This window comes from Scyliorhinus torazame, chromosome 1 (genome assembly GCF_047496885.1).
Source record: "Scyliorhinus torazame isolate Kashiwa2021f chromosome 1, sScyTor2.1, whole genome shotgun sequence".
Taxonomy (NCBI): Eukaryota; Metazoa; Chordata; class Chondrichthyes; order Carcharhiniformes; family Scyliorhinidae; genus Scyliorhinus; species Scyliorhinus torazame.
This window is the reverse complement of record NC_092707.1, coordinates 300,311,717-300,326,194: the sequence shown is the minus strand read 5'-3', so window position 1 is coordinate 300,326,194 and position 14,478 is coordinate 300,311,717. Positions and strand designations below refer to the sequence as shown.

The 14,478-nt window shown below is 48.9% G+C and overlaps 1 protein-coding gene across 3 annotated transcripts in view; it reads left to right on the top strand.

Annotated features, from left to right (window-relative positions):
- The first annotated feature begins 11,545 nt into the window (after window positions 1–11,545).
- The window catches only part of LOC140422922 (uncharacterized), a 181,815-nt gene continuing 178,882 nt past the window's right edge, over window positions 11,546–14,478 (top strand). For 2 of the 3 annotated variants that reach the window (XM_072507739.1, XM_072507738.1), the window contains exon 1: window positions 11,546–11,787. In XM_072507739.1, the coding sequence (XP_072363840.1) occupies window positions 11,625–11,787 (163 nt within the window). In that variant the 5' untranslated portion in view covers window positions 11,546–11,624. The remainder of the gene's footprint in view (window positions 11,788–14,478) is intronic. The other variant, XM_072507737.1, reaches the window with a different exon arrangement.

The window sequence follows — 14,478 nt, the reverse complement described above, 5'->3', positions numbered from 1 at the left end:
AACATTCCCAGCCACAGCTCCAAGAGGAAGGGAGCTCAACACCAATGAAGAGCCCTCACTTGATCTGACACTCCCAGACACCAGCTCAGACATTGGCACTGCATGAACCTTAGTTGGCAGTATTGAATCAGGATCTGGTGACCTGAATTTTACTGGGCCTGAAATTGCAGAGTTGGGCGGGGCGGTTCTGGAAAGTTTGGAGGGACCACGCTTGTACAGATGTCCAAAGTCATGACGTCGGTTCAGAATTCTATGAGTGGTGTGAAAAATGGAAGGTGGACTTGCCCTACGACGTGCCGAGGCATCAGTTTAGCTTGTTTGGAATGTAATGAAAGTGGATTTACAAGCAGTTGAATAGACTTTGACCACGTACTTGGTATTTCATAAACAGTGCACAGGAATCACAGGTCATCAGACTCCTCCCCTGTGTCAGAGCAGGAGGTCCACCCTCCATCATTCTCTTCAATCATGAAATTTGGAAGCAACATCATTACATGAAGCTTGCATGACAGCATGCCCCCTCTCAATTTATCATAGCCCTCCTACACTCCCCCTCCTACCCCTACCCTGACACATCTTTCACCCAACACTCAACCTCCTACCCAGCTCTTGCATGTTTGGTAAAATGCTGGCCTCAACATTGGATATGGTAAGGACAGCTGGGTTAAGGATGACCTAAGGATAAACAATGGGAGTCCACCTAAGAGTGCTGGGGAATACTCTAATCTGGAGAAACAAAGATAGATGGACGGAAGTTGAAAGAGAAAGTATAGAGAGAAGTGGAAACCCAACTTGCCAAATAGGAAATGGGTAGTGAGTTTGTAGTGGTGCCTAAATCAATTGGTTTATTCTTCTGAATAGTTACCTTGAAGAAATTACAGCAAGTCCTGGACTGGATTTGGAGAATCAGTCTTTCAAAACCCAAGTAGCAGAGGGAAGAGAATTCCTTTTGTCGGGGGACTTCACATCTCAACCACTTGACCAGTTTTGAGGAGAGAATGTTGTTACCTCACATGGCTGCGAATCTACCTGTCCTTTCATCATCCTATTCCTCAACTTCAGCAGACCCTGCAGATGGCAACTCATTGATGCTTCCTTTCAACACGGTGAATGTTGAGAGTGCTTCTGCAGTCAAACTATTCCCAGTTATTTAACTTAATTCATCTGTGGTAGTAGGTGGAGAAATATGACCTTTGCAGTGGCTTGGAATGATTCAGTTGCAGAGACGTTTATTCCCATGGTGACTGCAAAGTTGCGTGTAAAGCTGTCCCTGTTGCAATTACCCAGGAGCAAATATCATTGCTTTATGACTTCTTGTAGTTAGGAAGCAATAAACAGAGGTGGGACTGTCTGAGTGAGTAATTACTGGCCCTAAGCTTGTGTATAATTAATAATGTGGAATTCTGACACCAGAGGCATAATCGACCAGCCTTTCTTGTCCCTGCATGGACTCATTATTCTCATCTAAATGGTGTAATGCTGTTGCAACTCTGCAACAAGGTTGAAGGAAAAGGAACTGAAGAACTTGCAATGTGAAAATGGTCTGTTCCAATAGTCCAAAGATTTGCAGGTTAGGGGAATTGGCCATACCAAATTGCCCCTGTCCAAAAGGCTAGGTGGGCTTACTGGGTTATGGGGATAGGGTGGAGGCGTGGGCTTAAATAGGGTGCTCTTTCTAAGGGCCGGTGCAGACTCGATGGGCCGAATGGTCTCCTTCTGCACTGTAAATTCTATGATTCTATGAATAGAGGAATGTTCTACAGTGATGGAGGGACATTCGAGGGTCATTGACAGCAACAGCAGGCAGTGGTTGAAGGAAATAAGGCTGTGGTCAAAACATTCAAGGGCGTGGTCCAGCAACACAAGCATGTGTCCCAAGAAGACCAGGGTGATCTCCATAGGAGTAAGATTCTGCTTGATGGCCAGGTCCAAAGTGGAGGCCACATCTTTGCCGGATTTCTGCTCTCTGTTTGGTGCCAATGTGGGCCTTGTCCACCCAGTGCTCCTGGAGCCTCAGGGAGTGGAGAAGCAGCACAGAGGAAGGATAGCATTGGATCCTGTATAACAGCAACCAGAAGGTAAACAAGGAATGGGCCAGTGTGACGATGAGTAATGCCACATCCTAGAATTTTCTGCATTTATCTAAACTGAAAGGCAATACCAAAGCCAGTTCATGATGTCCAAAGAGACAATCCTTATCTCTGCGTGTTCTTCAGGATGTCCTGTGGCCCCTTGGACTGGGAGAGCACCCAATGCTAGTGGCCTAGGCACTGAGCCTCTTGGCCAACAGTTCCTTCCACGGCTACACAGACAAAATGTGTGACATGTCATAAACACATTGCTACATCAGAGTGGTCATCAATATGGTAGTAAAAAAGGCTGGTGTCTTTGTGTACTTCAGTACAGATCCAGAGACCCAGGCTGCAAGATCTTTGGTGCCATCATGGGTTTCCCAAGTGCGCAACAGGTAATCAACTGCACACATTTGTAAATTCCTGGGAAAAGCCTGCAACCTTTGAAAGCAGAAATATGCAACTGGTGTGCGAGCACAGGAGTATCCTCCAAGTGTGGCGTGTGTTTCATTCTCAGAGAGCTCTCTTGTTGTACGCATTCTTTGGAATTCCCCTGTGCCCCAGCTCTTTGAGGCCCCCCAAAATCAACGGGGATGGATTCTGGGTAACAAGGACTGCCCACTCAGAACCTGGCTGATGACACCAGTCAGAAACCCTGGAACCCCAGCCATGGATCACGAAAATGCTTCCCATGGTTCCACAAGGGTGACAATAGAGAAGACCATCAAAGGTTGCCTTGGCTGCTCTAACAGTGAACCACAACATGCACCTAAAAAAGTGTAAAGGATTATTGTAGTCTGTTGTGTCCTACAGAACCTTGTGCAGCAGAGACATGGGGGGGGGGAGAGAACTGGCCAGCCACAGAGATAGAGGAGCCCCACTCTTCATCTAACGAGGAAGGGAAGCCCATGAATCTCTCATTCTGAACAGCTTTCAGCAAGCAGGAGGTGCTTACATCCACATGACCTCAGCAACTCAACCTAACAATAAATCCCCAGTGGTCAGTGACAAGCCAATCCAGCCAATGACTGCACCATCAGTCTACTCTCGATCATCATACAAGTGGTGGAAGATGGTGCCATCCTCCAGCACTTACACCTGCAGGAACTCGCCAAGGCTCCTTCAACAACCACTTTCAAGCTCAGAAAGTTTACCAGTTAGAAGGAGAAGGACAGCAAACTTGTTAGAACACCACCATCTGCAAATTCCCCTCCAAAACTCACACCATCCTGACTGAAAACTGTATCACTGTCTTTCACTGTGATTGGGTCAAGATCCTGGAACTCCCTCCATGTAGCACTGTGGCATACTTACACCACATGGACTGCAGTAGTTCAAGAAGGTGCCTTACCATTATCTTCTCGAAGAGTATTTAGGGATAGACAACAAATTCTAGTCTTGCCAGCAATGCCCACCCACATCCCATGAAAGAATAAAAATTAAAACTTTGCCATTCTGGTCGCTGACGGGAGGGATTAAGACCTCATCTTGTATAATTTTATAATATGGATATATGCATTGCTATTTCTAAAATTTGAAGACTAAACAAAGACCTTTAAAATGGCTAAATCCATGTCTGTACATGACCCCTAAAAGTAGCTACTCGGCAGTTTTGGGAAACTTGCACCTCATTATCTCTGAGAAGCCATTAATGACAACCTGTGGACTACACAGCCCAACTTCAAAGAGAGCTATACAAAGGCCATCTGCATTCAATTACCCAGGCTGGTAAGAAGGACATGAATCAGCTGCTAAGACAAAGGCCATGCCGCCTGTCTTTCAATTCCTAAAGATTGAGTTAGGCATGCAGAGGTGCATCAGTGGGCGATGGTACAGAATTGCGAACATTGAGATGGGGGAGCACGGTAGCACAAGTGGCTAGCACTGTGGCTTCACAACACCAGAGTCCCACGTTCGATTCCCACTGGGTCACTGTCTGTGCGGAGTCTGCATGTTCTCCCCGTGTCAGCGTGGGTTTCCTCCAGGTGCTCCGGTTTCCTCCCACAGTCCAAAGACGTGCAGGTTAGGTGGATTGGCCATGCTAAATTGCCCTTAGTGTCCAAAAAGGTTAGGAGGGGTTATTGGGTTACGGGGATAGGTGGAAAGTGAGGGCTTAAGTGGGTCGGTGCAGACTCGATGGGCCGAATGTCCGCCTTCTGCACTGTATGTTCTATGTTTAACATTCTTGGGAATCCAGACTATGGATACATATCTTTTATCATAGATGGCGGGATCATGGGAGTCATGTGACATAGGCCTCTGACTTACGGAACAAGTAATATTACCTTGCTGAATTGCTCAGTCTGCTGTTTACCATGTAACTAGCAGCCTCCCAGACAAGAAGCTCTGCCCAGCTGGAATATCTGGCCCCCATCTCAATGCTGGCAATTCTGTAGCATCGCCCACTGATGCATCTCTGCACGCCTAACCCATTGTGTGAAGTCAACACCACTAGAAAAGTAAATTATTTAGCATTGATTTTTCAACCCACCGATCTTCATGGTTGAATATCTCATTGATCTTTGAGTCTGGAGTCTGGAACTCACATGAACCATGTGTTCTCTGTTCTTTAAAACTTTCTTTTCTCTATCCCTCTCTTTAATGTCTAAATGTGGAGGTGACATTGCAAACCTCTTTTCATGTTTTGAATATGCACAATAAACTAACTTGAGCGGCACGGTGGCACAGTGGGTAGCAGTGCTGCCTCACAGTTTCATTTCCGGCCACGGGTGACTGTGCAGAGTCTGCACATTCTCCCTGTGTCTGCATGGGTTTCCTCCAGGTGCTCTGGGTTCCTCCCACTTTCCAGAAGTGTGCAGGTTAGGTGGATTGGCCATGATAAATTGTCCCTTAGTGTCCAATAAATTAGGTGGGGTTAGGTGGGGTCCCTGGACTCCACCGGGCCCGGCCCTAATATTCTGGACGTATACTGTGTCCCCTAGCTTGAACCCTCTGTCCTGCTTCCGGTGGCCATGATACCTCTTCTGGGCATCTTGTTTCTCCTTCACCTTCCCACCAAGGTTGGGAAATGTCAAGCATAAACCGGTTTGGAGCCGTCGGCCCTTCAGTAGCTCTGCCGATGCTATCTCAGGTGTAACATGCGGTGTGATGTAATAATTCAATTAAAAACGTGTCAGTTGCACTGTCCTCTCAGCCCGACAGTTTGAAGAAGGGAGATACAGGGAGCTTCAAATATGCTTCACCCCATTCGTCTGCAGAAATCCCTGAAATTCCTCATTTGTGAAAGGGGTATCATCGGTGACCAGCACCTCTGGAAAACCGTGAAATGCTGAATGATTGGTGTAACATCCATCCACTTTGAGTGGGCATCGATCAGCAGCAGAAACATTGACCCCAGGAAAGGCCTGCGAAGTCGGCGAGCAAATGCAACCAAGGGCCACTGCCATGATAGAGCAAGTCAGATGGCGAACGTTTTGATGTTCTTGGCACACCGTTGCACCAACCTCTCAATATCGCGATTGAGACCGGGCCACCACATAAAGCTGCCACCACTCATTACTCCTCACTCTTCTTGATTTTTCGTGGTCCAGTGCTACGTCTAGGTGGGTACCCAGGATGCACACCAGAGGTGGAGACACACTGCTGATTTCCATGTGTTTGATGCCCTTGACGGACGTCCTCAGGAGGCCCTGGAGCCAAGGGGCCCCAGTGGACTTACTGGTGTCACTGGCATTGTTGTGCCACCCTGTTCCGCCCCGCTGCCCCAGAATAGCGCTGGTGTCGGGGGCGGTGGGGAAGAACTGGAGACCGTCATAGTCTCCTTTATGGCTGGCCCGGGTTGGCCTCCAGCACTTCCTCCTCCTTGTCGGTGCCCATAGGGCCCTGGGGTGAGTTCCAGACGCCTCTGAATTATCTGCCGCTGCCAGTCCTGGAGGCTCCTCATTGTCTGAACCATGGTGTTGACGCCTCAGTGATGGTCCTCAGTGACGGGGCCATGCTCTGCAGTGCCTCCGCAATGTCCACCTGTGTCTGGGATACATCCCTCAGCAACTGGGACATGATGTTGAGGCCCTCAGCCATGGTGTCACAGACTGAGCTATGTCTTGGCCACCATCACTGATGACACGGATGTCATGCTCCAGATTTTCTGCTGCAGTCACCATCCCAACAGTTTGGGCCTCAATACCATGCATTGTTGGCACCATCACCACCTGCAGTCTTTGGGACTCCTCCAATTGGCCTTGCAGTCACTGGAATGTCATACCCTCTCCAGAATCTCATGGCTGTGTCCTATCATCTGCATAAGGTCAGAGAAAATCTTGTCCAGAGGCTCAGCATTTGGCGGGGACCCAGCAATGTCCTGGGATCCAGCAGACCTCTGACTGCTGACTCTCTTGGTTGTTCCTGCCTCCACCTGATGTGGTGCTCACCAGATTGTGCCCAGGCCGCCTGTCCACTAATATCGCCCACCAAGGTGTGTGTCTCAGCGTTGGTGGAAGGTGCGGTAACAGCTGTGTCGCATCGCTGGTGGTCTCCTCGGAGGTCCCCTCTGAGGTGTCCGTTTGGGTGGCAGTGGGGGAAATGACTCCGGATGACCCGGCCTCATCAGATGGAGAACCTGCAAGACAATGGACATGTGGTCAGGAAGAGGAAAGGATAATTTTGTCTGACATGAACAACTCACTTGAGACAGGGCATCTGGGTGAAAAGGCAGTGGATCTTCACCTCTGCAGTGCAGGCAAATCTTGCTGAAAGTGACTGCTCTCCTCGGGCAACCCCGCGATTTCCAGGGTCCATTCCTCATGGGGGGGGGGGGGGGGGGGGGGGCGTGGTCTCGAAACCTTGGGACTCCACCCACCGTATTGGCATTTCCTGTTTATTATAGGCTATCTTCTCCTGCAGGGGCAAACAGAGGGCATTGTGAGCCTCATGCTTGATGGGTCAGGGGGATGTATAGCAGGAGGCATATGTGGGCACCACACCTAGATTTGAAGGGGTTGTGCTGGTGGGTGCTGGAGGTGCTGAGGAACAATTTAAAGATTCGATGTTGGGAGGGTGCCAGTTGATTGGGGGAGTGGGGGGGGAGGTGGGGTGTTTTGGGAAGTTGGGGATGCCGGTGGAGCTGATGCCAGGGGAGAGGTGGTAACTTACCCTTGCAGCTCATTGGTCTTCTTCCGCCATTGGATGGTGGCCTTCCTTGGCATGCTGTCCGCATTGACAGCCGCTGCCACTCAGGCGGCATTGCTGACCCTGCTGCTGGTACTCCAACCCCCTCAGAAGAACAGGGTGCCCACCTCATCCACAGCATCTGTGAGGTCGGCATCCCCAAAGCGAGGAGCAGGTTTTCATACTGCCATGTTTGTGTGTTGATTGGGACTGAGCATCTCTCCCTTGTCAGCAGCGAGCAGCTGAGTCACAAGTCTGGCAAATTAGACAGCAAGGGAGCCAATAATGTCGGGAATCTCATCGGGACTCATTTCTGGCACTAAGCGCTATTGAATATGGGCCGTGATCTCACCATCGCAGCCGTCACAAAAATTCCCGCCAAATGTGCCCAAAACTGACTTTAACTTTGGTCCGCTGAATCGTGCCCTTTGTGTTCAAGTAAAAATATGTATTTTATTGATCGTTGTGTTAAAGTGAAAAGATATATTTTATTGCAAAGAATTTGGAAAAATTGAGGTAGTTACTCAACAAAATATTATACCGCAGCTGCTAATGATAAATATTAAGTTAGATATTAACATGGCATCAAAGTTTTGTATTTATAGCATTATTTTTGTTAACAAATGTTTTCCATTGAACTTTACAAACTTCTACAAATGTCATACTGAAATATCAAAACACAACATTTAATTATGAGATAATTATAAATGAATGAGATATTGAAGTAAACAAGGCAGAAATATAATAATGATAAATGCAAATCAAAAAGGAAAATAATGGGTGGGATTCTCCCTTAAGTCCCCACACCGCCGGGAAAACTGGCGTGAACAACTCCGGCGTCAACAGCCCCTGAAATTGCAGAATCCTCCGCACTTCTGGGGGCTAGGAGGACGGCGGAGGGGTTGGCGCCGCGCTAGCCGCGTCGAAGGGACTGTGCGAGTTAGCGCATGCGCCGAAGGGCCGGCATGATCTCGCGCATGCGCAGACCGGCCGCCGTATTCTGGCGCATGTGCAGGGGGTTGTCTTCTCCATGCCGGCCATGGCGGAGCCCTACAGGGGCCGGCGCGGAAGGAAGGAGTGCCCCCATGGCACAGGCCTGCCCGCAGATCGGTGGGCCCCGATCACGGGCCAGACCACCATGGGGGCCCCCCCCTGGGGTCGGATCCCCCCACGCCACCCCGTGGACCACCCCAGTCAACGTACCTGCTAGGTCCCGCCGTGTGGGACCATGTCTAATCCACACCAGCGGGACTGACCAGAAACAGACAGCCGCTCGGCCCTTCGGGGCCCGGAGAATTGCCGGGGGTGCCGCTGCCAATGGCCCCCGACTGGCGTTGCGTGAACCCCTGCCCGAAAACCAGCGCCGGCGAATATGCAGCCGGCGTCGGGGCGGGATTCGCGCCGCCTCCCGGTGATTCACTGACCCGGCGGGGCGTTGGAGAATCCCGCTGCAGATATTACAAGGACAATGACAGCTAAAAGCAAAAAGCCCTGGGGGGCACTTTTAAAATCTTAAGGCCAGGTCAGAACCATCTTTTAGCAGTAGGTCTGTAAGGAGATGGTGTTTTTTGTATTTTGTCCCGCTTCAAGAATCTACGTTGTTCGTGGTCCGAGAAGTTTTGAGTTCTCACCTTCCCAACTAAATTTTCATTCGCTATAATCTAAATTAAAAACATACAAACACTTGTAAGCATGCCACATGTAAAGTAATATAACAGTGTAGTGCAGATTTAAATAGGTTCACAGATTTGAAACAATTAAAAACACCTATGTTCACTTATAAATATTAAATGATAATTACCTTTGATTACATTTTTTAAAAATTACCTGAAAAGAACCATAACCATAGCAATCCCTGTATAAAAAAAAGAGCAAAAAAAACTTTTAAAACTTCAACATATCTTTAAAACAGTTGTGAAACCTGTTGCTCGTTGTCTTACAAACCTGCAGTTTAAATGCCTGGCCTCAACGGGCGTTCCTGTAGCTTGTGTGTCACAAGGGGGGCATGGTTACACTAAAATTGCACCACGCTGGGTCTTACGCAGAGTGTCCTGCTGGAGATCCGATGCTGCCCCTAGAGCCGGAACGTCAGTCATGCTTTTGAAGGGCAGGTAAGTGCGCACTTTCCTCTCTCAGTATCGGTGGACCATGGCTTCCCGCCGATACTCGGAAGTTACCGACCGATAAAGATGGCAGGGAAGGCGATTAGTGCAGTTGGGTGCTGGTGGATACCCCCTGTGTGTGATCCATAGCAACCCCATCTGCAGAAAATGTCTGACGCTCGAGGAACTTTGGCTCAGATTTGATAGCTGGGATGTCGAACACTGTGATGCACTAGGGAGGGGAAAAGCTACCTGGACACATTATTCCAGGAGACAGTCAGACTCCCAGAACCACAAATAGAATAATCTCTGGATTACTACCTGTGCCACAAGCAAATTGGCATAGGGTAATTCAAATCAGCGAGTTGAACGCATGGCTCACAGATTTCTGTGGGAGAAATGGGTTGTGATTCATAGACATGTGAATAATTCATCTCAATCAAAGAAGTGGAGCTCTTTTTGTATCTGCTGATTGTACTTTTGACGACAGGGACTTGAACACAGCTTTCAACAGGAAAAGCCAGAAACCTACTATTACTTGGTGTACCATTTTGAATTCATCACAGGACATCTGACCTTCATTTTTCAGTTAAAAAACACTGTCTCTAAAATACATCTTGTTGGGGTCAGTATTGAGGTAGAAAAATGGGGAAACTAAACAACATCTGTCCCTTGTCTGTAACAACAGCATGATAATAATGACTAGATAACTTGTTTTAATGATGTTATTTCAGGGATAAATGACATCTGGAATGGAGATTTGAGATGGTGGCTAGAGACAGGACAATGTATGGAGCTCCAGTGTGTGTCAATCAGGGGAGTGATGCCTCTAGCATTACCTCAAGGGTTCCTGACCAGACTTCTCCAGGAACTCTGTTCCTCTCCACAGATGTTGCTGAGTGTTTTTATTTCAGATTTACAGCAATATTTTCCTCCAATTATACTTCATTTGTCTGCTTTCAATCTTGCTTATCCCAATGTATCTGTAGGCAAGAAAATTATTGTCAAGGAATAACCTTACGGGGCAGCACGGTGGTGCAGTAGTTAGCTGCCTCACACTGCCGAGGTCCCAGGTTCGATCCCGGCTCTGGGTCACTGTCCATGTGGAGTTTGCACATTCTCCCCGTGTCTGCGTGGGTTTCACCCCAACAACCCAAAGATGTGCAGGGTAGGTGGATTGGCCCCTTAATTGAAAAAAATGAATTGAGTACTCTAAATTTATTTTAAAAAAGGAATAACCTTATTGGTAAAAAGGATAATCATCCATTTAGAACTTGCACTTTATTTGATCTCTCTCTGGTGAAGACAGTTTTCTAACAAAGACTATTCACTTTCTCCTAAGACCTTTAGCCCTAATACCAGATTCTCATTCTGATCTCCATTCTTATGGCACCCCCCAACCAATGACAATGACCTGTCCACTGGCAATATCCCATGCAATTGCTAACTACTCAAATGCTCAACTACTAACCTATAACCATCTTTAGAAAATTTCCCCCAGCAAGTGTCCTGACACAAATGCTGTCCTCTGCAGGCAACCTTTGCAGTATTCAGCCCAAGTATGTGCACCTGGTATCGGCACAACTAACCAAATATTTAACATTCTTGACCAATGGAAGGAAGCACGCTCTTGGGTCCCCAAAACAACCTAACCTTAACTTATACCCTTTTGACCACAGATCAATCTTCACACCAATCAGTATTGCAGTCTTCGCTTCTATTTACTAAGGCTAGACTTACTGGAGCCCAAATGTGCGAAATGTGTCCTACCTTTAACACCAAGTGACCTTTCTTAAAGCTACATTACAGTATTTTGAAGAGATGTCAACTTAAAGACTATCTACACAACATTCCAATAATACAATTTAGCGTTTTGCTTTCCGCAACTGATTTCTTTCCCTTTGAACCCACCTACCAGTTTTCTCTTTCCTCAGCTTGTTTTCACAGAGGCTTCACAGCCCTTATAGATTTCGTTCCGCTTTAAAGTCTGGGTGAAATCTGGTCCCGGGTTACAATTGACAATCTACATCACATCCCAATTCATTCAGCGGTTTAAAATCATTTTTTAAAAATGCTATAAATACTACCAACCAAAAGAAAAATAACTGATTAAATACCGCCCAGAACAACATGTTTGTTGGATGTTAGTTCACCCCCATCTTAAGTAGTTTTATTGCAAATGATTATTATTTCATGTTGTGTCTGCATTGGTATCTTTCCATTGGATTGTTCTAATCTTTCCCGAGCATATCCTCCACGCCACAGCCACCTTCGCCCAGCTCCAGATGACGATGATGCCTGGGAGAGAGCAGGAGCAGTTTCCATGGCTTTGTGGCGAGCCGGGATGTGGTTTCTCATTGGAGAGAGCAGTGTGACACACACTGTGCACTGGCAGACACAGCTGGCAGGCAGGGTGATGGCCGCTCATACTCCCAAAACAAGTCACATCGACATCTGGATCGCTTTGAGAAGACTGGATTTGAACGGTAGGGACACCAGCTGACCTGGGCTTGCAGCCAAATCCGGCCTTATTTTGCTATTATTTTGCTTGACAGAGCGAGCGGAGGAGGAAATGCCCTCGAGTGGTTGACTAATATTTACGTAACTGTGTCTGCGTATATATTTATGAAGTCAACTGACCCACAATTGCGGGGCGGGGTGATGAATGCTCCAAATGTCACAGCTTTTCAGGCGAGGGCGGGATGTGCGCTGACGCGTGGAGATTTAAAAAGTTGCTGACCGAGATGTTTCCTTCCTCCGTCAGCTTCAACATATCATCTGCTGTTCGGCTGCCCATTCGAGTGACGCAAAGATCCTCCTGTATTTGTTTCAAATAAACAATAGCAGAAAGTTATCAGAGTCTAAAAAATACAATCTAGGTACACTTTTCCTCCAAACGATATTTGATTCAGAAGATGTATAAATGTACATCACATAACAGTTCAAAGTTGACGTTAGATGAAGTGCAAATCAAATGTTTATTTTGACAATATGTGGCACTCTTGAGGTGCCTCACTACAATTACAGGAGAGCTACATTGGCCACATCTTCCAGGCAGCATTAATGCTGTGCGCAATGTCGGTGCCCGAGAAGGTTCCAGCATCCAGACTATTTTGGGTAGGGAGCTTGGGGTGACTGGGCAGGTGACTGAGTGCTGGGTGAGACGATCGATGGAGTGAGAGGATGGATGGAGTGGGTGGATGGATGGATTTGAGTGAGTGGATGGAATGAGTGGTTGGGTCAGTGAGTAGATGGATGGAGTGGATGGATGGAGAGAGGATGGACGGAGTGGATGGATGGAGTGGATGGATGAATGGAGTGAGAGGATGGATGGAGTGAGTGGATGGATGGAGTGGATGGAGTGAGTGGATGGATGGAGTGGATGGATGGAGTGAGTGGATGGATGGAGTGGGTGGATGGATGGAGTGAGTGGATGGAGGGAGTGGGTGGATGGAGTGAGTGGATGGATGGAGTAGGTGGGTGGATGGAGTGAGTGGATGGATGGAGTGGGTGGATGGAGGGAGTGGGTGGATGGAGGGAGTGGGTGGATGGAGTGAGTGGATGGATGGAGTAGGTGGGTGGATGGAGTGAGTGGACGGATGGAGTGAGTGGGTGGATGGAGTGAGTGGATGGATGGAGTGAGTGGATGGATGGAGTGAGTGGATGGATGGAGTCGGTGGGTGAATGGAGTGGGTGGATGGATGGAGTGGGTGGATGGATGGAGTGGGTGGGTGGATGGAGTGAATGGATGGATGGAGTGGGTGGATGGATGGAGTGAGTGGATGGATGGGGTGGGTGGGTGGATGGAGTGGGTGGATGGATGGAGTGAGTGGATGGATGGAGTGGGTGGATGGATGGAGTGGGTGGGTGGATGGAGTTAGTCGATGGATGGAGTGGGTGGGTGGATGGAGTTAGTCGATGGATGGAGTTGGTGGGTGGATGAAGTTAATGGATGGATGGAGTGGGTGGGTGGATGGAGTGAGTGGATGGATGGAGTGGGTGGGTGGATGGAGTTAGTCGATGGATGGAGTGGGTGGGTGGATGGAGTGAGTGGATGGATGGAGTGGGTGGGTGGATGGAGTGAGTGGATGGATGGAGTGGGTGGGTGGATGGAGTGGGTGGATGGATGGAGTGGGTGGGTGGATGGAGTGGGTGGGTGGATGGAGTGAGTGGATGGATGGAGTGGGTGGGTGGATGGAGTTAGTGGATGGATGGAGTGGGTGGGTGGATGGAGTGAGTGGATGGATGGAGTCGGTGGGTGGATGGAGTGAGTGGATGGATGTAGTGGGTGGGTGGATGGAGTGAGTGGATGGATGGAGTGGGTAGGTGGATGGAGTGGGCGGATGGATGGAGTGGGTGGGTGGATGGAGTGGGTGGGTGGATGGAGTGGGTGAGTGGATGGAGTTAGTGGATGGATGGAGTGGGTGGATGGAGTGAGTGGATGGATGGAGTCGGTGGGTGGATGGAGTGGGTGGGTGGATGGAGTTAGTGGATGGATGGAGTGGGTGGGTGGATGGAGTGAGTGGATGGATGGAGTGGGTGGGTGGATGGAGTGGGTGGATGGATGGAGTGGGTGGGTGGATGGAGTGGGTGGGTGGATGGAGTGAGTGGATGGATGGAGTGGGTGGGTGGATGGAGTGAGTGGATGGATGGAGTGGCTGGGTGGATGGAGTTAGTCGATGGATGGAGTGGGTGGGTGGATGGAGTTAGTGGATGGATGGAGTGGGTGGGTGGATGGAGTGAGTGGATGGATGGAGTCGGTGGGTGGATGGAGTGAGTGGATGGATGGAGTGGGTGGGTGGATGGAGTGAGTGGATGGATGGAGTGGGTGGGTGGATGGAGTGGGTGGATGGATGGAGTTTGTGGGTGGATGGAGTGGGTGGGTGGATGGAGTGGGTGAGTGGATGGAGTGGGTATGTGGATGGAGTGAGTGGATGGATGGAGTGGCTGGGTGGATGGAGTTAGTCGATGGATGGAGTTGGTGGGTGGATGGAGTTAGTGGATGGATGGAGTGGGTGGGTGGATGGAGTGAGTGGATGGATGGAGTCGGTGGGTGGATGGAGTGAGTGGATGGATGGAGTGGGCGGGTGGATGGAGTGAGTGGATGGATGGAGTGGGTAGGTGGATGGAGTGGTTGGGTGGATGGAGTGGGTGGGTGGATGGAGTGGGTGGATGGA